General features: G+C 36.2%; 2 protein-coding genes across 2 annotated transcripts in view; one reads left to right on the top strand and one right to left on the bottom strand.

The window, feature by feature from the left end:
* Nucleotides 1-207: 207 nt before the first annotated feature.
* LOC148275922 (amino acid transporter heavy chain SLC3A2-like) lies at nucleotides 208-9728 on the top strand. The gene is made up of 4 exons (XM_088235026.1): nucleotides 208-357; nucleotides 4275-4400; nucleotides 7582-7733; nucleotides 7967-9728. The coding sequence occupies exons 2-4, from the start codon at nucleotides 4325-4327 to the stop codon at nucleotides 9512-9514; spliced, it is 1776 nt and encodes a 591-aa protein (XP_088091152.1). The 5' UTR covers nucleotides 208-357; nucleotides 4275-4324; the 3' UTR covers nucleotides 9515-9728.
* ex (FERM domain containing expanded) overlaps nucleotides 9523-23863 on the bottom strand; it is a 61741-nt gene continuing 47400 nt past the window's right edge. Inside the window, exons 3-4 of the mRNA XM_088235024.1 lie at nucleotides 15069-15148; nucleotides 9523-12012 (exon numbers count right to left, since the gene is read on the bottom strand). Coding sequence (XP_088091150.1) covers nucleotides 9994-12012; nucleotides 15069-15148 — 2099 coding nt within the window. The 3' untranslated portion in view covers nucleotides 9523-9993. The remainder of the gene's footprint in view (nucleotides 12013-15068; nucleotides 15149-23863) is intronic.

Raw genomic sequence — 23863 nt, 5'->3', positions numbered from 1 at the left:
TACAATATTTTTATTATTGTGTTGGCAGCAATGATATTTTCTGTGGTCTGCGCATAACAAGGCCGTGGATGGAGTAGCAGTAATAAGCGCGACTGAGTAAAAAGATACATTAATTTCCAACTGCTAGTAAAAACACAACGTTGATGGTTATTTTTTTTCACTAAAACTATAAGTCAGTGTGATTCGCTCCATACACGGAGTTGCGCGCGCTTTCAAACAGGGTGGCTAAATTTAGATGAATGAAAATTAGAAAAAAGCTCGTGTGAGATTGTGGATATGTCGTAAAAAAGTCATTATTAGTCCCGCGAGTCAATGTCTAGTGTGTGATTTTGATAACAATAATAGTGCTGCTATAAGGTACATTATTTAAGTGATAACTAAATACTGTTTATATATTTAGACCGTTTTGCTATCAGTGGGAAATTCGATTTATATTATGTTATCACGCATTTAAAAAAAATCATAAATAATATCTTTACTCACTTTAAAAACTTGTGTGGCTTCAAAATAATAGAGAAGCAGAAAGATCTCGTCGATAATTATTTATTTCGTATTTTTTAATGAATTGGTTGAAGAATAGTGATATTGTCGTCTTTTAGTGGATAATGTTTGCCTTCCACTTCTCCCACATTTATTTCTCATGCAGTCTTGTTAATAGTAGAGATAAAATATCACACTATTATGAAGAATCGGAATGATGCACTGTTTGACCTTTTACCTTAATTTACCAATCATGGAATGGATGTTCCAAAAATATTGCACATTGAAATAGCTTTAAATCATAATATTATGTAAAGATGGGGGAATAAACATAATCACAAACAAAATTTACCAAGCTGGAAAAAGATTTACCGTCTTTAACTTTAAAAAGTTTCACTACCTTTCAGACACTATTTTGTTTTTCTGGATCGTTATGCTCTGTATTGCCTTTAAGCCCGGTTTACATGTACAATATTGTTTTGTCCCAGGACTCGACCATTGTCCACACGTAAACAGCAATTTGTAGGACAAAACATTGCTCTGAGACATTGTCACCGAGATAGACGGGCAGTCGATCTTCGCTTTTTTTTTTATTTAGTTCGTTCTTTAACAATTACAAAACATTAATACTCATTTGTGAGAATTTGCTCGTAATAAACACCACATTGTGTATTCATTTTTGTAATATTCGCATGTGAACTGGGGCTGAATTTTTGTATTGTCCCAGCGTTCTGTCCTGCGTATTCGAGGCTGTTCACGGAGCTGGGATAAGACAATATTGCCATATCTATTGTATTGTCCACATTTAAACGATACTTTAATATAACTTTTGTACGCAGTAACTTGGAGTTTGCATCCGTTGTGTGGAACCCACAATACATAAAAAACATTGTAAGGACTGAAAATGTTCAACGAATTTTTTTTTAATACCTTGATTATTAAAACAATAAATCGCTTTGCACTCACAGCCAATCTGCTAAACAAAATGAACTTATTACCCTTGAAAATAGACGCACTATATCTGAATTATACTATTACAATAAAGTAGACCCTTTTAACCCACTCTCCAATATTTATCTCAATGTCCCCTTTCGCATAACAAGAAATAAGTATTTATTCCATCTGCCAGTCTGTAGCACTAACTATGCACAACACTCTTTCCTCTATCATTCTTACTCAAACTATTATGCTTTTTTTTCATCTGTTGATATATTTAACATGCCTCTTAATTTATTTAAAAATAATTTAAGACTCATTTTTTCTGGCTGCGATACGCTCTCACTTGCTATTTAATGATGCTCGCGCTTACACACACCTGAACACTTACTCCCTTACAAATACACACAAATACACCTCTACACTTACTCTCATACAAATACACACAAACACACCCTTTTGTTGTACCACAATTTCATATGTATGATTTTTATTAAGAAACTTCGCTGGTTTGTCTTTAAATCGTATCTTTTTTGTGTTATAATATCATTGTCGACTGTTTGTTTCTGTAAAATAAATAAATAAATAACTTCTTTCTAACGTTTAGATATCCCTGCAGCGTCCACCATCTGGGCAATGTATATATGTCTATTGCGCTCAAGGTCTCCTTGAGTAACCCTGATCACTGGACGACCCAGCTTTTACCGGGTCATCATAAATTAAATGACAATTTTTTTTTTTATATTTTCGATTCCCCTTTGTGCTACTGGGGATATCCTAATAAATCTTTTAAATGCATTTTTTATTTTTTTATTTGTTTAACCAACAGCTATATTTATCTTAAATATAAAACAAAACAAATTACAAATAAGCCAATTATTGGTTTTATAAATGGTTTTGTCCCTTTACCTCTCTCTATGAACACCGAATGGTGCTTCTCGCTACTGTCTGTGGCCCTTTTATAGGTTCTATCGGATTATAAACCCTGGCAGCTTTTAAAAAGAATTTCAAGCTTTGTAATCGTTTCTGCGTAATGATTATGTCCAATCAATTAAATCCCAGTCAAAGATTAATTCTTTTCTCTCTTTTCTCCAATAAATTACTTGCCTATATATTATGCGAGTGCTTCTGGAATAGTTGTCAAGGCCACAAGATTACATAGAGCTTCTTCGGGAAGCTTTTTTTGTTCGGCAACGACCAATTTTTCTTTGTATGTGGGCACCTCCAAGGAGACTCGAGTCCTCAGATGCGGTATGCGGTGGGCAACCTGTCTATAGTGTTTACATTATATAATTTAATTAATTATTTTCTCACCAAGGGTACAACAGTTGTCAGGTAATGTTAATGAAGAATATGTCTTGGTTTGCCCAATCTATGTTTATTACTACTCGTACCATCACGCCAATTCACTGTAAAGGTAGGCAGAGAGAATGGACCCCCACACACGTCTATCCTGGCATACATTCCTAGCTTCTTCCATATTCATACATCATGTCATACATGCCCTTCGGTTCTGCCTGCTTTTGACATCACCAGACTTAAGATTTTGGCTTATCTGATCATGCCACGTCTTCCTTGGCCGTCCTCGTCTCACGTTTCCGTTCATTTTCGCCATATATACTTGTTTTACAATTCTTTCGTCGTCCATTCGTTCTACGTGACCAAACCATCTCAGAGACCCTTTCTTAATCTTGATTATTAATTAATAGATTATTAATTAATATTATTTAATTATTAATTAATTAGATAATTGAGCCGTGAGTCCGAGACACTAGTCACGGTACCACAGCCCGATTCACTCTGCTCTCATCCTTCCTCTGCCAGTTCCGTGATTCACTTCCATACATGTGTCGAGACTAAAACTCCATTGCGCACTGCCAGTTTAGCTTCGATTAACATATTTTTATTAGCAATTACTGTGCTTAGTGGGCCTTTCATTTTGTTGCCCACATTCACTCGCCTTTCAACATCTTTTTCTACTCTTCCATCTCTTGAAAACATGCTTCCCAGATAAACTAATTCTTCTACTTGTTCAAAACATTTGTTGTTTACATTTATTATGCAATCCGTAACCTCACTTTCCCTTTCAAATACTTTTTTTAAAAAAACCTCAGACATTTTGCCTGTGAGTCCGCGACACTAGCTACTGGACCACAACCCAGTTAATTTAAAATGGAATCTAACTCAACACATGACAATAGTTTTATAAATTTGGTATAACTTATATAGCTACTTATCCACTGGAGACCAAAGATATCATTTAATATATTTTTTTTATTAAGCATACTGATTTAACAAACCAATAACAGAGGGATGTAAAATATTTTAGTGATACAAATTCAGCACATTATTATAATTAAATAAAACTGCCCGCTACAAGACTTGAACCTGTGATTGTGCCGGCTTTAAATCCCCTCGGCTAAAGACAGTATTTATTTATGTAATGTAAAATATTAGACAGTAAAATTAAGCATGAGTTTCTGAATACTTTCCAATTACAATTAATTCATTCACAAAAAATTTAATAACCCCTCGTGATAAAGTCTGCAATCTTAAAATAATGCTTTTACAGAAGAAAAAAATGCAAACTTGTCCCCATAGATGGCGTTAATTCATAATTTATATAACACTGTTTCAGTTTTTCCAAGATGTAAAAATCATGCCTAATGTAAACATGTCAAGCTCCTTATTTATCTCCCTTTTTATGTATAAACATTCTGACGAACATTTGTTTTTCTCTTACTGTATTTTTACAAAACTAGAAAACAATGTTTTACATGCTGGGATAAATTTTTGTTCTACTTTTAAATGTCTTGGTAAACCTCAAACATTTTTTTATTTATAATTATTTTTTACAGAGACTTATTCATCGAAAAGATTCAAGTCCTACACAAGAAAGTGCTTTAATATGGAGCAACAGGAAGCACTTTTGGATGAAGGGCCTCCTTCCCCGAGACCTCCTTCGCCCACCTTACCCCCAACAGGTATTTGCATAGTTGTTCCATTTTGTTAAAAAAAAAAAAATGTAATAAAATATTTGCATTCCTATGGTATTTACCCAAATGTTTTTTGAGTTTGCAACACTACCACAACCCATCTTATTATGTTAAGGTCGATATACCCATCATCGGGACAGATTATAACTTTAAAATTCAGCGGTTTAAACACGATTTATTTTTTTAATGGAATAAATATCTTATCTTGATTCAAACATTCCTAAAATATGTAAAAAAATTTCAAATATGCCTTATAAATCCTGTTTTGTAAATAAAGAGGCGAGCTTTTTTATCTGTAAATACCATTTTTTCACTCACTTTTTTATTATCTCATTTAAATTCAATTCATTATAATAATAAAAATACTATTAAAATCATTTAAGTATAAGGTAATAACAATTATAAGAATTTAAATTCTCTTATTTATATAATTATATAAAATCATGATTTACAACCCCCGCTTGCACTTGTATATAACATAGAAATTTGTTTAGTCTCCCAGCAATCTGACGATGTCGGTCACGACGAAACCCGGTCACTGGTAAAACATTTATAAAATAATTATAAATAAAAGTGGAATAAAACTATGAAGTATTTTTATTATTATAATTAAAATGCAGTTCCACCAAGAAATGTCAGTAGAAAAACTCAATATATTAAATTCAATTCATTTATCAAAAAAATAACATATACATTACAAGACGTACATATTATAAATAGAAAAAATGCATAAAAAAGTAGTAAGGTAATCCTGCTCCGGAAAACCCCTTTTGGGTACATGGAACAGATCAACATCTAGAACGATGTTGTTCAGCTTAGCGATAGCCCTTGCAAACAGGCACGACCCTTGACAGATTGGTCCTGCATATCGGAATATGAAACAATTTATGCTGACGCTGTCTTAGGTAATTATCAGGAACATACAAACCAATGCTCATCATAATCTCAGGATTATCGACTACGGGCAACAATCGATAATCATCTTTCTGCCTTCTAAACTGACATACTTATACATTTTTTTATAAATGTGCAATATTTGCATTCTTAGATTTATCACAATATGTATATTAATTTTGTGGCAGTTTTCAATTGGTGCTAACTAGAAATAACTTTTTTTGAAAAAGGTTACCAGAAGTGGTATTCTGAATCTTCTCTTCTCTTCGTTTAAACATTGCTTCATATCTAGCCACACTGATAATTAAGCGTCAAATAAATATGAACATGTGAAATCAAACATGATGATTTACACTAAGATCATTATTGCGACCTTAAGCATTACCCAAAACACTTAATAAGGTTGAATTGACCAAACCATGTTAGTTTTTTTCCATTTTTTAAACAGTTTTATACATCATTTGACGTTTAATCATCTGTGTGGCCATTATATGATGAAAAGTGTCATTGTGTTAAAAAAATAAAAATACCCAAATTAACCACAGTCTAGGAGGTAGAAAAGATTCAGATTACCACCACATGTGATAATTTGAAAAAACAAGGTGATGCATCTAAAAGTAGAATTTTCTTAAAAAAGGGACTTGCACAATTAAGATAAAACAAACCATTATGACGTTTCCACGTTAGGGAAGGCAGAGAGGATGGAATGCCATATCATTCTGTCTTTGCATACATATCTCCCTTCTTTTCCTAGTTCTTGATTTAAATACATACATACATCACAATATCCAAAAAATAAACATGGATTGGTTTAACAAACTACAACAGGGGTGGAGAATACCTTAAATAAGGGAATATGGAAGTCTAGGCATTTACAGGGCTTATGACCTGTCATTGGCTGGTTTAAGTGGCCACTTTACACACTTTGTAACATTCACCATTTTGCCTATGTTTGAACATCCATATTTCTTTAATTCTTCCATTTGTTGATTTTAGTGAAGTTAAAGAGCTGAAACCTTTATTTTGTTGTGAAGAGATTCATCTGACTGAATTATTTCACATACTAGGCAACGCCTGAAAACAATTTTCCAATTTTTAAACTTCAGTGTGTAAAGTGGCCACTTAAACCAGCCAATGACAGGCCATAAGCCCTGTAAATGCCTAGACTTCCATATTCCCTTATTTAAGGTATTCTCCACCCCTGTTGTAGTTTGTTAGTCTCAATGACTCCCGAGGGGGTGAAATCCAGTCTTTTGATCTATCCAGAATCCAGACATTTCGACAAACTCAAATATTGTAATGGATTGGTTTGTTAGAATTGCTTTCACAAAGCTATTAGTAGCTTTTTTTTTAAACCGTGCATGCGCAAATTGAGATCTTTAGAGATCTCAATTTGCGCATGCACGGTTTTGTGAATTCAGTATTGAGCGACCGCCCCATAGGAACCAATATACTTACGCAGTTTCTTACTTTAGAATTAGACGGAATGTATTGAGTTTGATTTCAGTCTGCGCATAGCTGCACAGGCAAAAGGTTGTGTGTGGGGTTGTCATGATAATGAACATCGAACCAATCTCAGTTCGCTAGGATTAACAACAAATTAATTGAAAAATATTTGTTGTAGTTACTAAAGAGATTAGTTAACTTATAGATGATATTTTTAGATTAAAAAAATTAGGTAATTGTTTAGAAGTCAAATTTTTATTGAAGCATTGGTTCCATCCAAACTACGGACGGACCATGCATGCTGGCAACCTTATGCTTGAATCAAGTTGCTGTATCAGACCTCTCTAATCTGTGTGTCCGCGACAATACAATCCATACAATAATTATTCTTAAAGAAGTACATTTGAATTATACATTGGTTGATTCATATGAACAGTGACGTCGTTCAAAGCAGTTTGTATTTATTTAAATATTTTTTATTATCTTTTTCGTACATTTTGAAGAAACATTGCGGTACAATTCAATGCTCTTATTTTTACCCAACCAAAAAATACATTTTTGGTATCGAATTTCCCGTAGGGCTGAAGTCCCTCATTGAGAAAAAATCTTTCTTGGATTCTTTTTTCGCAACTGGTGTGATTCAAACCGATGCCAGTTTCGTTTTTATGTTCATGTTTGAGGTTGATTGTACCAAATTACGACTAATTTGGACAAATTAAGCTTAAGCTTATTATTTGTAATTATACATATTAGAAAAAGTGTAAGAATGATGGTTTATTTCTTTGTACCTACATTTTTTCTTTTTTATAACTTGTTGTTCATTCTTTAGAGGAGGGAGCTTGTGGTTCTGGAGACTCTAGTTCAGCTGGATCTGGAGTTGCCATGGGACCAGCAGATCAGGTGTCTGCGCAGCTCATCAACAATATTACCATGCTGGATTATCGTTCCCTCGGAAATTCTTCACCACTCATACTAGACCAGGTAAATTTAAAAAATCTAATTGTAATATTTAATTCAAACTTTTAAAATTACTAATTAAAATCGCTGTAAAAATGTATTATTTAGGTCATTTTTAAGAACTCTGTTTTCATAGGTTCAATTTAAAAAATCTGATTAAGTGCAACTGCACAAGTGATCTGTAAATTTGTGTCGAATATATTTTTTTAGAATATAATCAAATTATTTACTATGCTCATAAAAGCAATTCATTTTAGGAAGACCTGGGAAAGTCAGAAGTGCTGGTGGGAAGGGTATCTACGGGCAAGCTACCAAATTTTGTATCCTGGAACTGGACCATGATACGTTCTGTCTTGTTCTGGGGAGTTCTCTCCGGTTTACTGGCTTGCTTGGCTACCGTGATAGCTTTGGTGGCTTCCCTCCCTCGCACCTGTGATCCTGTCCTGCCATGGTACCAGGGAAGCCTGTTTTACGAAGTATTTCCCGCAAGCTTCCAAGATTCGAACGGAGATGGTATCGGGGATCTACGAGGTTTAGTTTCTCGGGTCGACTACTTTAAAACACTCGGAGTTAAGGCTGTTCGATTAAACTCCATTTTCAAAGCTGAGTATTACCCGGAAAGATACAAAAACATAACATCACTGTTGGACATAGATCCGTCTTTGGGAACTCTGAAAGATATGGGATCTCTCGTGGAGACTCTTCACAATAACAATATTTCTATAATCCTCGACCTGCCTTTATATCCATATATTACTAAACTGGATGTAGTGGAGACAGTTGATTTTCAAAACACTACAGAAAGAGCATTAGAAAGGAAACTAAAAAGATCAACGAGAAGCATCATTAGAGTGGTCAAAGATAACCAAATTGTTACAGCAATTAGGTATTGGACATCTAATGGAATTGATGGGTTTTATCTCAAAGGATCAGAACACTTGATAGATGATCCCAACTTTTCAGACCACCTAAAGCAGTGGAAAAAAATTGTAGGGCAAGATAGAATACTCATGGTCAGTTACGAGACAGTTCTCAAAGCAAAAAATACCGCCCTCAATCATCTGATGCTTAAAATCGATTTAGTAGATGTGTTTTTAAATACCATAAATGGTACCGAAAATATAAAAAAACAAGTAGATAGTGTATTGCAAGGAGAACTGTGGAACAAACCAGGAAATCCATGGCCACATTGGAGTGTGGGAAGTGTAGATTCTCGCCGCTTGTCTTCGGCTCTCTCCCCAAACCAGACTGCAGCTACATTACTATTTAATATGATGTTGCCCGGAACGCCCAGTTTGTTTTATGGTGATGAAGTTGGTCTACGAGAGATTTCTGAACCCGAAGAGGACTTTCACGAGTCTGAACACATTCACAACCTCGTGCCTATGGCCTGGCCTTCGGGACAGCGGCAGTTTGCGGCTCCGGGAGTTTTACCTTGGGCTCAGGGGGAAGGAGGTGGGAGCGTTGAAGTGGGTGCGCGTGTCGTACGAGAACTATCAGAGCTGCGACCTCGAGCTCCTCCTATTTATCTACGCGCCGTATGGAAGGATGGAATGGGTCTGCCTAATGCGCAGGTTCGCCATTCAGAGGGCATCTTGTTGCTGGAAAGATGGTACCCACGCCGTAACACCTTTGTACTACTGGTCAACTTTGGCCCGAATGGCGCTAGCCGGGACCTATCCTGCTGGTACTATGGAGGAGCAGCTCTAGTTGCAACTGAGCAGCATCTGGAGGGAAAACAATTGGTATTCAAGGAGTTGTCACTCAAGTCAGCAGAGGCTATGGTGGTAAAGTTGGAGAAATAAAACTAAGGTTTCATTCGAGAATTATTATAATATTTGTATTAATACTTATACACGGTACGCGTGAGTGCGACAGAGCTCGGGCTCGTCTTCGTCCTTCATATAAATAACACGGTTACGATACTAAATAACTTCTACATTTTTGCGGTCAAATTTACAATAGTTGTAGTGTTCTTCACACCAAAGTTGAGCAAATATACGACGACCCGTCTAACTTTATTTCTTCGTTTTAACTTACAAATAGGAATATCGCACTACACTAGGCCACGGCAGGAGGACGCGGGTGGGGATCAGGCACATAGGTGTTGTCGGTGGCACGGGCGAGGAGGTGGGCAGGGCAGGGGAGGGCGTCCCCGGGTGGCGATGGCAGCCCCCGCCACTCCTTCCCCCCCGCGCCCAACCCCCCGTCCTCCCGGGCCACCCGCGCGATGCCGTGACGGGGCATAACAAAGGCTTTAGTCTGTTTCAGTAGGGACTTGTCGTTACACAAGCGGGCTATCAGCGGTAGATCCAAGTTCCCGACTCTTTTCTCTTAAGGTTTTTATATCTATGGGCTCGGGACGATTAGAAGTCATCCGGAGGGGGATCTTTCGGGTGGGGCTTCGGCACCCTACACTCCGGGACTCCCGAGGTGGCGGCCGGCGGGGGTAGGGCGGAGGTGGCGGCGGAAGGCGGCGAGAACGCGGAGCTGATCCCAAACTGTCTAAGATGTTGTCGTCTGACATTGTCCTACCGAAGGGTGGAGGAGGAGGATCTCGCCTCGGGGGCGTGACGCAGGGCGGGAGGCGTACGTAGGTATCGGACAACGCCTGTACAGAGCCACCTCGGCATAGAGCTCCACGGGGACAGGCCGCAGCCAACTTGCTGTCCAGATAATCCTGGTGACTGATCGCAGGATCTTGCAACGGGTAGACCACATAGTCCACATCGCTGTAAAGCTGTCGCCTGTACTGCTCTATCTGCGAGCGTGCCAACTGACTTGTGTACACTGTTAGCGGAGGCGGTGGGGCCACGTGGCCCCCGCCCATGGTGGAACGCGTTCGCAAGAGGCTGGATGTGGGGTACCTAGTCGGACACGCTCGGCCGGGGTACGGCGGGGGTTCCCGAATCGGAATGCCGAGACGCAATTCACATAGACTCTCCGAAATCTCCCGATCTGCAAACAGCACTGGTTCGGGTGGTGGTAAATGATCCGACTCATACGGCGGCGGTGGTCTCAGTCTCGGCGGCAATCCGCGGAAGACGACTCCATCTACGGCATCAACAATATTGGGCAACGATGACTGGTACGCTTTGGCGCTGTCCAGGCGCTTGGGAGGTACTGGAGGCGGGGGGGAGTACGGTCGTTCGGATTCCGGGTAGCCATTCTCGGATGGCGCCGTGTCCTCGTGACCGGGCAGGTAACTGGGCCCCGACGGCCTCAGTAACGTCATGTAATCGCTCTCGGAAACCGGCGCGGGCAGCGGCGGCGGGTAGTCGCCGCGGCCGACTATCAGGTCGCTCAATTCTTCCGCACTGAGAGGGCCGTGCTGTCGGTCAGTGGGATCGCTACCGTCGCCGCGAAAGGACCCGGTTCCGCTGGCCCCGGAGTCAGCTCGCTCCCGGAACGCAGGCACTCCGTCTACACTGACCCCGGACACGTAACTGCCGTCGTTATAAAAGCTGGCGCAGTCGGAGGCCGCGGAGGCGCGGGTCGGGCCGCTCTGCCCGTAGCCGTCCTCGCTGCGCGGGACGGCGGCGGACGACGCCATGGTGTACACTCCGCTGGTCTCGCTGGCGTCGGGCGTCATCAGCGCCTCTGACGCGTCTACCGCGGTCGTCGGCGGGGCGTCTATCATGATCTCGGGCTCATCCTCGGAGTGCACTCGGTCGCTGACGATACCGGAGGTGGTGTCGGAGCTAGCGCTGGAGATGACGGAGACGCGCTGCTCCGCCTTGTCCCCCTCGCGGGGCAGGGCGGCGGAGTGCTCCTCCCGCCGCGGCTCCGCCCCCTCCGCGCAGGCCCGCATGGAGAAGAGGTGCGTGTCCCGGCAGAGCGCCAGCAGGAGCTTGCTCTTCTCGTCCGCCGCGGAGAACAGGGTGATGCGGCTCTCCCCGGCGCGGATCTCGAACTTCTTGCGGTCGAAGCTGAGCTTGCCTATGCTGGGCCAGGGGAAGGCGGCCGGGGGGCGCGTCTCGGGAGCCACGGTGAGGCCGGCGGCGCGCACGTACAGGCGCACGGAGCCCGGCTCGGGCTCGCGCTTGTGCGCGCGCAGGCGGTAGCAGTGCGCGTTGAGCTGGTCCACGGCGCACGCCTCGCGCAGGTAGTCGCGCTCCTGCGCGGAGGCGGCGAGGCGCGCGCTCACGGCGGCGGGCAGGGGGCGCGAGCGGGCCTCGTGGCGCAGGTGGCGCGCGTACAGCCCTCGCGCCACCGGCCCGAGGGCTCCGGCCTCGGCGGCCTCCACGTGGAACTGTACCCGCAAGTGCAGCTCGAGTAGCGGCCGGCCGTTACCATCTAGTCCCTGGAATTCAAATAACATTTTTATTAAAGGTTCGTGTTATCTATTACCCGGGTCTTTTAAACTTTTGGCAAGCATATTAAAAGGTCTATTAGTTAAATTGTTGTGTACAACACTCAAATTTCGTGGTTCAAGAATCGGATCGTGGTTCGGCGTCTAGTGTAGTGGACTGGTGAATTTAAGTTCCGGGGTTCGCACCCCCATTTTTCTGATTTTTTTAATGTGAGTTTCTAATAGAAAATGGTCCTAAAATTTTAATGTGGAGTAAATCATAAGGACGGCGATGTTTATTTTTCTAATATATCGAGGCTTTACTGACAGAATGCATTGAAGTCATTAAAACAAATTCCGAGATAATCGCATTTAAAGCTTTTATATTTTTTCAACGCATTATTTCTCATACAATTTTCCTTTTTTAAAAAAAAAGCTTTAAAAGGGTGATCTTTACTCTAGATATAGCATAAAATTTGAAATCAACATCTTGCACCTACATTTGAAATATATAAAAATTGTTGATTTAATGCATTCTGTCAGTATAGCCTCGATATTAATGTATATTTTACATTGCAAAAACAGTTCATTTATGTATTTTTAATACTTTTTTGTACACATATATGTAAAGAAAACTTTATAAAAATGATAAATAATTAGCCCTCTTTTCGAAAGATGGATTTTACCGACAAAGAAATGTCTTTTCTCTTTTAGATAATAATTATTGCCCTGCATGTTTTGTTGTTATATTATATAGTTTACAATATGTAACTCAATATTGTTTCGAGCATACTTTGTATGTCTTAAATTAATGAACTGTTTATGTACCAATCCATAAGGGTTTATTTAATAACCTGTCGATTGGTTTAAATAAACAAAAAATATACAAATTATAAAGTCTTCTTCGCAGCCTCGATCCTGTGAATTGGTTTGCAGTAAACTCCTGCATCTCGTCCTCCACTGCGCTCCATTCTCTGCAGCTCTCTTCAGCTCAACATATTATGGGCGCAGAACTTGTCCTCGCACACTTAATCTAAACACTCCCGTCTGCCCTATGTGATTTATCACCTCCGCCATTCCCTCTATTATGTCATGCAGAGGCGCAATCACAAATGATTATCGACTATCACAATGAGCATGCTTAAATTATCGCGGTCATAAGTCAACGCGTGTGTAATCTCTAAGCCGACGCTCGTGTCGGTTTGTTTTTTGTTTTCCTCGTAAATAAATACAGTTCATTGCCGAAAAATCGGCGTTTACTATAAAAAATAAAACAATATATTGCATTTGCAAAATAGTAAGGAGTATCTAATACAAAAAAGTGAAAATTAAATTACAAACAATTACTATGGCGACTGCTTTTCTTGACATTTGGCTTGCCGACCGCCAGCTAAATGCAATTTTAATTTACTTAGGTCCAGTTTTTGAATATTTTCCATATTTACAACGGTGAAATTCAAATGTGTGATTGTGCAGCAGGATTATACGTCGCGAAACGTAAATATTTTGACATTTAATTTTATGTGTTGCCAAGCATCGGGTTGAAGTGTGACAATATCAAAACATAATAATCCCGATCGATAACTTTCACGGGTGTTTCATTGTGATCGCAAATACGACAAACAATCATGGTGAAAAATTGTTATCACGTTGCTTATTAGCACGTCGATAGTCATTTGTGATTTAGTGACAGGAGGCCCTCACGGCGCATAATGATTTTTTTGTTTATTTATTTATTCATACAAATATAAACATATATATTACAAAAAAATAATAACGTATATCTAACTCTATGAGGCCAAGAGCCATGTGTTGACATGGGATACAAGATAATGCACATTATCAAATACATTTTTTTTTACATATAACCATCTCGAAATGTAAAAGTCCGAACCAATTTTCTTTGGCTATCAATTCTATCCGAATGAATTTTTCTAATTTGGAGACCAAATAATGGAGAACTCTAGAATACTTCGGCAGAGAGATTTATACAAAACGATGGGAATTAGTCGATTTTTGAATGATTTCGTTATTCTTAAGATAAAACCATAGAATTAAGAATAGTCCAGAAGGAGCGTAGAATCATATTTGAATACATCGGACTGTGTCCAAAAATCCCCCCACTTTCGCCGCGCGCATTCGTGAAGTCACCGCATAATGTTGCACGATGGAAAAAAATATAATCATAACACAAATGTAAGGTAAAAAAAGCAATCTGTTAACTTCTCTAAAATTTTATTGTGCACGCGGAAACATTGAATGACACAACAGAGTAGATAAGTAAAGGGTCAATTAATAAGAGTAATTGAATTAATGAACTTTGAACTTAAAATATAAAACGAATGTTATTTTACATAAAACGGATAGTTTTGTATCATGTTAAATAATATTTGATGTTTTAAAGATAATGTCGGTCAAATTTCCTCCACGGCGGTGTTTAATCCGAGGTCCAATTTTTATTAGTTCTCTCATTAGATGAGCAAAGTAGGGTAAAAAAATTTACTACCCTGACAACACTAACGAAATGTCCATTTTGTTTTCTTCGACAATCTGACAGTTGGAAAAATAATTCAATTTTATACATTTGCTATTACACATGAAATGTGATACCATTCTGTTTCTTTAAGATCCCAGCAGTATTTCTACACTTTAAAACGACACTACACGGCATAGTTGAATTCAAATCGGGATTTGCGTACTGAGCGACGTCTACAAAGAAACTAATGGGTCAAAACGTAAAACTACTCATTCAAGAGAAGTTTAGTCGCCTTCTGTTTGTTGCGCGTATGCGGTTCCTGGACTATTCTTAATTCTATGGATAAAACCTAGTAATTTTGATGCACGTTTCACAATGTTTTCAACGTGACGGTTAAATTTCATTGATGAGTCGAGGATAACTCCGAGATCTCTATCTGTTGTTTGCGTAATGATTTTATGGGTGTTTAAATTGTACGAGTGTATGATTTTAACGCTGCTATTTGTAAAAGATACGTGAATACAATACGCTTGCGGATTCCAAAGTAATTATTCCAAAATAATATGTACTTAATAACAATATGAATACTTACATGTGTGTGTGATGATCTCCAACTTTTGGGCGCGTATTTGGATAGTTTGCTCTCTAGTTCGGGGAAAAGGTAATCTCCACCTGTAAACAAAAATATTACGTTCAAGTCAACTACTCACAGTGCAATAACAAAAATCTATTCTAGAATGGTCCTTTGCTACTCACAGTGCAATAACAAAAATCTATTCTAGAATGGTCCTTTGCTACTCACAGTGCAATAACAAAAATCTATTCTAGAATGGTCCTTTGCAAGGATTCAACCGCGTCACCGATAATCTGAATTCAGTATAATTTGGGTGAATTTATATTTATTGTTGTATTTATTTAGTGGCTGCTCTCATAAAACCGTGTCCCCTCCAGGCCAACTAGACTCTCTGATATTTTCTATATTCATAAAATTAAAACTTATCATCGGAAACATTCTACGGTCCCTCGTATATGTGAAGCATTTAACAAAAAATGTAATAGTCTTGATATATTTAACACTCCATACAATATGTACAGAAGAGAACTAATAGGCTTAATTCAGAATAACAGAGAATAGACGCTTTGTCTCTTTTCTTGCTCTTCATTCATAATTCATTAAATCAAATGCAATTTTCCACTCTTACTTTCCTTCAATCATCCTTTACCACTCCTTATCAATTTCCTTCTTTTCCTTTCCACTATCTCCTTGTTTTGTTCATATTTATCTTATTTTAATAAATAGTATATTTATTATTTATATAGTTTAAACTTTAAGCCGTCGTCGCTTTATTACAGTATTATTTAGTGAAAACATATAATTGGATGGCAGGCCCTACTATGTATACATTTTATAGTTTTTAAAAATATTAATTTAACATGTACATCAGTTTGTATTCGAAATAAATAAAAATAAAAATCCTGCAAAAGAATTAGATTAGTCGGCTTCATGGTGTTCATGTATTTGACTGTCATTAAATAAACAAAAATATTTTTTAAAATTATAAAACAATATGTATAAATCCTCGGCCTCGTGGTGTGATGGTCAGCGCGTTCGCCTACCATGCAAGAGGTCTCGGGTTCCATTCCCAACATGGTTGATATTAAATATTGATTTGAATAGGTGTTTCCACACTAGTGAATGAAAAGTTGAGAGAGTTATCTTCGGCTGTCTTTAAAGAAAATCCGATATTTGTGTACGAAAATGAGTATACTTGCATGGACGTTTATAGTATCTTCGTCGGTAACCTATAATTGAACATGTTTAAAAGAAAAAATTGTATGCATATTCCGCTTTTCATACATAAAACTTAATTTTACTTTGTAGATAAAATTGAAGATAAATGTTAACTTCCCGTTGTAATCGGGCCCCTGGACTGGTACCTGAAGCGTAAGATTGGTGTACTAACTCAGTACCCTATGCACAATTAGGAGCGGAAATGAAATGATGATATATAAAGCCACCCTCATAGTATGAAATCGGCCATACTTAAATTTAAAAAAACAAATACCTACGACCATCCCAGTATTATTGTAAATTTTATATAACTTTAAATACTTTTGAATTTGTTTTTGATGTGGTAATAATACGAATTACAAATTAATAATCATAATCTGGATTATTTTGGCGTAATTTTGTTCTATCGTAAACAATTGAACGTAAGTAAGTTAATCGTTTGTCTCCAGAAATCGTTTTAATATAATGTCTGTGTATGTTTTTTTAATTCTAACTCAACGTTATTTTTTTAAAGTTACATGTTGAAAGGAAACGCGATCTCACTTTTCTTCGTACAAACGTATTCCCGTATTTTCTCCCTGAATTAAAGCAATGTTTTTTTACGCACTATAGATATTTACCAGAGATTTTTTAAAGTTTAGTGATTTTGAAATTACCCCACCTGCGACGTCACAAATTCTCTTCGCTGAGTTGTCCTGATTGGTGAGTTGGCTTCCCAGTAACAGGAAATCTATCACGACACGTCATGGATTGATTTCGGAGAACCAGTGACGTCGTTCAAAGTAGTTCATTTTTATGATTTTTTTGTATATTTTCGAGAAACTACGCCGTAAATGCTCTAATTTTTACCGCGCGTAAGAAAACATTTTTTACATGCCATTTACCGTGGCACTGAACTTCCTCATACATCCGCATAAATTCCGCATACATATATATCAATGTTTTCTGCCTGTGTTTAAACATCCACATTTTCCTCAACTCTCCCATCCAACAGTGACCTCCGTGGTGTAGTGATCAAGTTTATAGTCATGACTCACGCACGGAACGTTCTGAGTTCCCTTCCCAGTGAAAACACAAAAATTCAATGTTATTTTTTCTCAAGTCTGGGTGTTCTGTATTGTAACTCTCCACTGTAATTGGGCCTCCTGGCCTGTTGTGAAAAAACAAAATCTGTTGACTTTTGTGAAGTTCCAGAGCTAAAACCTTTATTGCTGTGGGCGAGATTCATCTGGCTGAATTACTTCGCCCACTTGGCAACGCCCGAAAACAATTTTTTCATCTCTTTTACTTCACAGAAGTCAACAGAAGAAAGAGTTTAAGAAATGTGGATGTTACGCAATACGTAAAGTGGTCACTTAAACCAGCCAATGACATGACATAAACCCTGTAGATGCCTAGACTTCTATATCATCTTCTCTAAAATGTTCTTCATCTCTGTTGTAATATGAATGTGTAACATTGACCATTCTGCCCATATTTAAACATCTATATTCCTTCAATTCTTTCATATGTTGATGTTTGTAAACTTAAAGTGCTGAAACCTTTATTTATGCGGGTGAGATTCATCTCATTGAATTATTTCACCTACATACTAGGCAACGCCTGAAAATGTATTTTTTCAATTTTTATACTTCTTCATGGGCCAAGTGGATTTATCAACAATATTTTGAGTTTGTCCAAATTCTTGTAGACATGGACTGGATTCAACTCCCTGGGGAGCTGTTAATATTAACATATTACGAGAGAGTTGAAGAACATTTTAGAGAAGGTAATACAGCTTATGCTTATGACCTGTCATTGACTGGTTTAAGTTGCCACTTTACACACTGTGTAACATTCACCATTCTGCCATCTATATTCCTTTAATTATTTCATATGTTTATGTTTGTGAAGATTAAGTCTATTGTAGTATGTTAAAAGTAAATTGTTTTAATGAAATTACAAATTTTAAAAGTTTAAATTAAATTGATTTATTTGTAGAATCAGTTTGTAAAGCACCCTTAAGGTATTATAATACGAAAATGGCGCTATATAAGTTATACATAATAATAATAACCTTTCAACCACCCTGTACTTATCTTTTTTAAGTGATATGAACTTATAATAAAATAAATAAAACAAATTTGTTTTTAACAATTTTTTTTTCCACCGACCGGTTTCAAAGCAAACAAGCTTCTTCGTCATAGTTTACGTAACTAATGAATTAATTCCTATTTTATTTTATCATTTTCACTAAATACTACACGTGGACCCAATAAATAGAGTTTTTTTTCCTTACAAGGGTGGTAATTTGATATCAATATTTTCCAAGCTAGACAGAAGGATAACTTCAATAAAGACACTGGATTAAAAGTACTTCATGTTGAAAATAAAATATTAAAATTAGACAACTTAGAAATCTTGGAAGTTAAAAAAGCTAAAAATAAGAAAAAAATAATGAATAACCAAATAAACAATATTTCTTTTAGTCCTCTCCTGTCTAGCTTGGAAAATATTGATATCAAATTACCACCCTTGTAAGGAAAAAAATATTTTATTTATTGGGTCCACGTGTAGTATTTAGTGAACATGATAAAAATAGAATAGGAATTAACTCATTAGTAACGTAAACCTTGACGAAAAAGCTTGTTTGCATTGAAACCGGTCGGTGGAAAAAAAAAAAAAAAAAATTAGTGGTTGAAAAAAAAGTTGTTTTATTTGTATTTTATTATAATGAATAACCACAAAGTTAGTGCTTCAAATATATGTTTTTTTTAATATATCGCATGAGGCTTTTAATTCAGGCCGAAGTTTGAGTAATTTACATATTTAATCATAGTAATAATTTTATTTATTTAAAATAAATTACCTGCATGTATTTTTATCAAATGTTAATTTGGGTAAACATATTTATATAAAAAAATAAAGTGTTCTACATTTTATGTAAACGAATATTGTATGCAAATGTGTAATAAATGTATAAATGAATACCCTACAATTTATTGGCATTTTATTTCAATTTCGCTGGTCCAAAACAACGGTAAAGATTTATTTTATTTTTTTATTTAAAAATTCATAAAAGGTACATGTTAAAAATCTAAACAGATCTACTTTATACATCTAGTAAACGTTATCAATGTAACTTTCCAAAAAAAGAGACTAACTCTTGTGCTTGGAGAGTGACTTACACTGTTGTAGTTGTTTATTCATAAGAGTTTATATAATTTTAAATATATAAACTCTTATAAATATTATATACTCATGAGAACATGAGAAACAAAATAAAAACATAGGATATATAAAGAAAAACATAAAACAATAATACATTCATACTAATTAAAATTTAATGTAGTTTTTACACGTGTTAAAAAAAATTCTTAAGATTTACTTTAAATTTATTTATTGATATTTTGTTTTTAACAAATGTTTTCCCCCTTTGTTGCAACAAATTTAGATAATTTCTTAAATTTATTATTCTGTGTTTCCACTGTTTTTTTTTCATTGTCTATAAACACGAGTGCATTGTATTTTGTTTTTATTATTATATTTTCTATACTTTGTAAAAGGTATAAGACGTTTAAATAAATAAATATTCATATTAATATTAGGAGATTATTATAATTTTTTACACCTTCGAAGACATAGCTATTTTGACCATGACTTGTGTGGAATTTAGGAATTTTAATATTATGTTGGTATCTGAGTGATTTATTCATCTCAAATTCTTTTATTTTTTCTTCTATATAAATTTTTATTACAGAAATTATTTTATAAAGAGTGTCTACTGTATAAGATTTCAGATTTTGAGATACACATGCAGATATGTTAATAAATTCAATACAGGAATGTTTTTAAATAATAAAATATTGAAGTGAGATAGTTAACCTATGGAAAATATATTATTCATAACTCTGAGTAATAATTATCTAGATAAGTAAGAAGAAAACAACAAAATTCAATTTTTAAATAATATAAATGGGGGCTAGGCTTCATACCGTCCATGCGCTCTGTAGCAGCAAGACATGATATAATCTAGCTCCTATCTGCTATCTGTTATTGAATTAAATTATAATTTTAAACGACGAACTTGAATCCTCACCGTCAATGCGCTATGTAGCTGCAAGACGTGTTTGGATATTGTAAAGCGCCCTTGAGGTGATTTTCACAAAAATGGCGGCATATACATTATCCACAATAATAGTAGCTGCTTATTGAAGGTTTATTGGCTTATTGAGGTAAATGTTCATCATCATCATCATCAGCCGTCTCTTGTCCAATGTTGAACATAGGCCTCCCCCTTTAGTCTCCATATTTCCCTATCCTGAGCCAACCGCATCCAACCACTTACTGCAACTCGTCTTATGACATCAGACCACCTTGTCTGAGGCCTGCCGACACTTCTTCTACCCGTTCTGGGTCGCCATTCCAGGACTTTTTTGGTCCATCTAGAGTCTGTGATCCTGGCTATATGACCAGCCCAGCTCCATTTCTAGTTGGCAGCCCTATGGACCACATCGGCGATCTTTGTTCTCGCTCTAATCCATGTATTAGTTTTTCTGTCTCTCAACGAAATACCCAGCATTCTCCTTTCCATGGCTCTCTGTGTCACTGATAATTTGTGTAAAAATTTTTTCGTGAACACAAAAGTTTCACAGCCATATGTCAGTACAGGGAGAACACAAGCATCAAAAAGTTTCTTCTTTAAGTAATGTGAATACTTCGGAGATTTCAGGATATATGAGAGCTTACCAAAGGCGGCCCATGCTAAACCTCGCCTTCTTTCTATTTCTACCTCTTGGTTATCTTTGCCGAGATTTATTTCATGTCCTAAGTATATATAACTATCAATCTTTTCAATTATTTCTCCATTTACTAAGATGTTACATGATTGGTTTGCATCACTCATAACTTTAGTTTTTGAAGCATTCATTTTCAAGCCTATTTTCAGGGATGCTGTATTAACTTCGTTTATCATGTTTTCGAGTTCTTTCTCATCTTTAGCAAATAGGACTATATCATCAGCGAATCTGAGATTGCTAATGAGTTCGCCGTTGATGTTAATACCCTTGTCGGTAAATGTTATTAAATATTAAATACCTAAATTTAGTAAATGGGGTCTAGAACTCCAACCATCCATGCGCTCAGTAGCTGCAAGACTTGTAATCTAACTTCTATTTTGATAAATTTGTTTTGTAGTTAGTTTTTTAAAATATCACTTAAACTCTAAACTTCATTGTCACATAAAATAAAAATAAAACATGCAAATAGGGGCTAGATTACTTAATGTCCATGCGCTCTGTAGCTGCAAGACGTGCTGTAATCTAGCTCCTACATATCAGAATTGTAATCTATCATAATTGGAGACGAGGAACTAGAATCCCAAACGCCCATGTGCTCTGTAGCTGCAAGACGTGCTGGGATATTTATTTACTTTACAGCGCCCTTGAGGTGATTTTCACAAAAATGGCGCTATATAAATTATCAAATATACAAATATCTACAAGTCCTTTAAGCTCTATTGCATACAGAAGTGTTCCGAATTTTTGTTTAGTTTTTTTAGTTAAACAATAAACGTGTAACGGACGGTTTCGGTTTGCGCTTGCAGATCTCAACCCATGTACCTACGGTCCGTTGTGTCGCTGTAATCTGTAGCTAACTTTGCGGTCAATAATCATTGAATAGTTTTTCTCCGTACTCTAAGATTCACAATTTACTTCAAATATTTTTTGTAGCAAATGCATGTGTAAGTAGCTAATGCATTACTGAAATTATTTATTATTTTTCCACCTGTCAGATTGTCAAAGAAAACTAAATAGACATTTTGTTAGTGTTGTCAGAGTAGTCAATGTTTTTACGCTACTTTTTACTAATTAGAACATCAAATATTATTTAAAATGAAATAAAAATTTCCGTTTTATGTAAAATTTAATTTGTTTTATATTTAAAGTTTAAAGTTAATTAATTCAATTACTCTTATTATTTATTTAATTTATATATATATTGTTCAAGACGCTTATATTTTTTAAAATACTAATGTTGTATTATTTTTTTAATTATTATTATCTAATTATTCTCAACTTTACTGTGTTATATTTATATTTAGAACATAAGATTTTCTCATGGTTATTGTTATATTTTATTTAGAGAAGTTATGTTTCATTTTTACTTTTTGTTTCTTGTATTATATCTTCACTAAATTCTTTAGTTTTAATCATTCTATTATTTCAAACTATGTACTACATGTTTATTGAGCACTGCTGTGATTATTTCTGTAACTTATTTTTTTTGTAAAAGGTTCTTTGTACCGTTGATGTATGAATAAATAAATGACCCTTTACTTATCTACTCTGTTGTGTCAATCAAAAATTTTAGAAAAATTAAAAAAATGATATTTTAAAAATATAACTATCTTACATTTGTGTTTTGGTTATATTTTTCGCGATCTGGCAGCATTACGCGGCGACGCTACGAAAGTGGGGGAATATTTATATATCAAAACTGCAACAAAAAACTAAAAATAGTGCGGTATTCAGCATGTACAAAAAAATATCATTTCATTCGGTATTTATGGTTTCTGAAGGATACGAAATCTATAAATTACCTTCGTGTTATGTTTTTGGTTATTACGGATTCGATTCTTGACTTCACTGGGTCAATGTGGAATGAATTAAATAATTGATAACAGTACGTTGACCGGCAATTACGACTCGCCGATTTGCCTTTTTGCATTGGTTTTTTATAAGGAAAATATTGTGGTCTACAATGCAGTATTTCATAAGGATTACTGCGTTTTAGTTCTGGTAAAAAATGATACAGTCACCTACATCTTTTGAGTATAAGCAGTTTGAATCAAAACACAAATTAATTTTTTTAAATACATAGTTTATTAATCAAATTATAATGTAGAAAAATTTAAGAAATCACGTATTTTTACAAATGAACATATTCAACAAAATAAATCTAAAATTATTATTAAAAACCGCATTTTAGTTAGTATTTAATCATTTATGGGCATAGAATTAAGAATAGTCGAGAAGGAGTGAAGAATCATATTTGAATACATCGGACTGGGTCTAAAAATTCCCCCACTTTCGCCGCGCGCATGCGTGAAGTCGCCGCGTAATGTTGCCAGATCGCGAAAAATATAGCCAAAACACAAATGTGAGAAGGCTATATTTTTAAAAAAAGCAATTTGTTAATTTCTCTAAAATTTTATTGTACACGCAGAAACATTGATTGTCACAACAGAGTAGATAAGTAAAGGTTCATTTAAAAAGAGTAATTGTATTAATGAACTTTAAATATAAAAAAAAAATATTTTACATAAAACGGATATTTTTATTTAATTTTAAATAATATTTGATGTTTTTAATAATACGTAGCGTAAAAAAATTGACTACCCTGACAACACTAACAAAATATCCTTTTTGTTTTCTTTGACAATCTGACAGGTGGAAAAATAATAAAAAATTTGAGTGATGCATTAGCTACTTACACATGCATTCGCTACTTACACATGAAATGTGATCCCATCCTGTTTCTTGTTGATCATGGCAGCATTTCTACACTTTAAAACGACACAACACGGTATAGTTGAATTCAAATCGAGGGTTGCG

This window comes from Micrasema longulum, unplaced genomic scaffold (assembly GCF_059751315.1).
Source record: "Micrasema longulum isolate JH-2025_06_02 unplaced genomic scaffold, ASM5975131v1 h1tg001317l, whole genome shotgun sequence".
Lineage (NCBI taxonomy): Eukaryota > Metazoa > Arthropoda > Insecta > Trichoptera > Brachycentridae > Micrasema > Micrasema longulum.
Note: the sequence above shows the minus strand (reverse complement) of the source record. Positions and strands in the feature narration are given on the sequence as shown.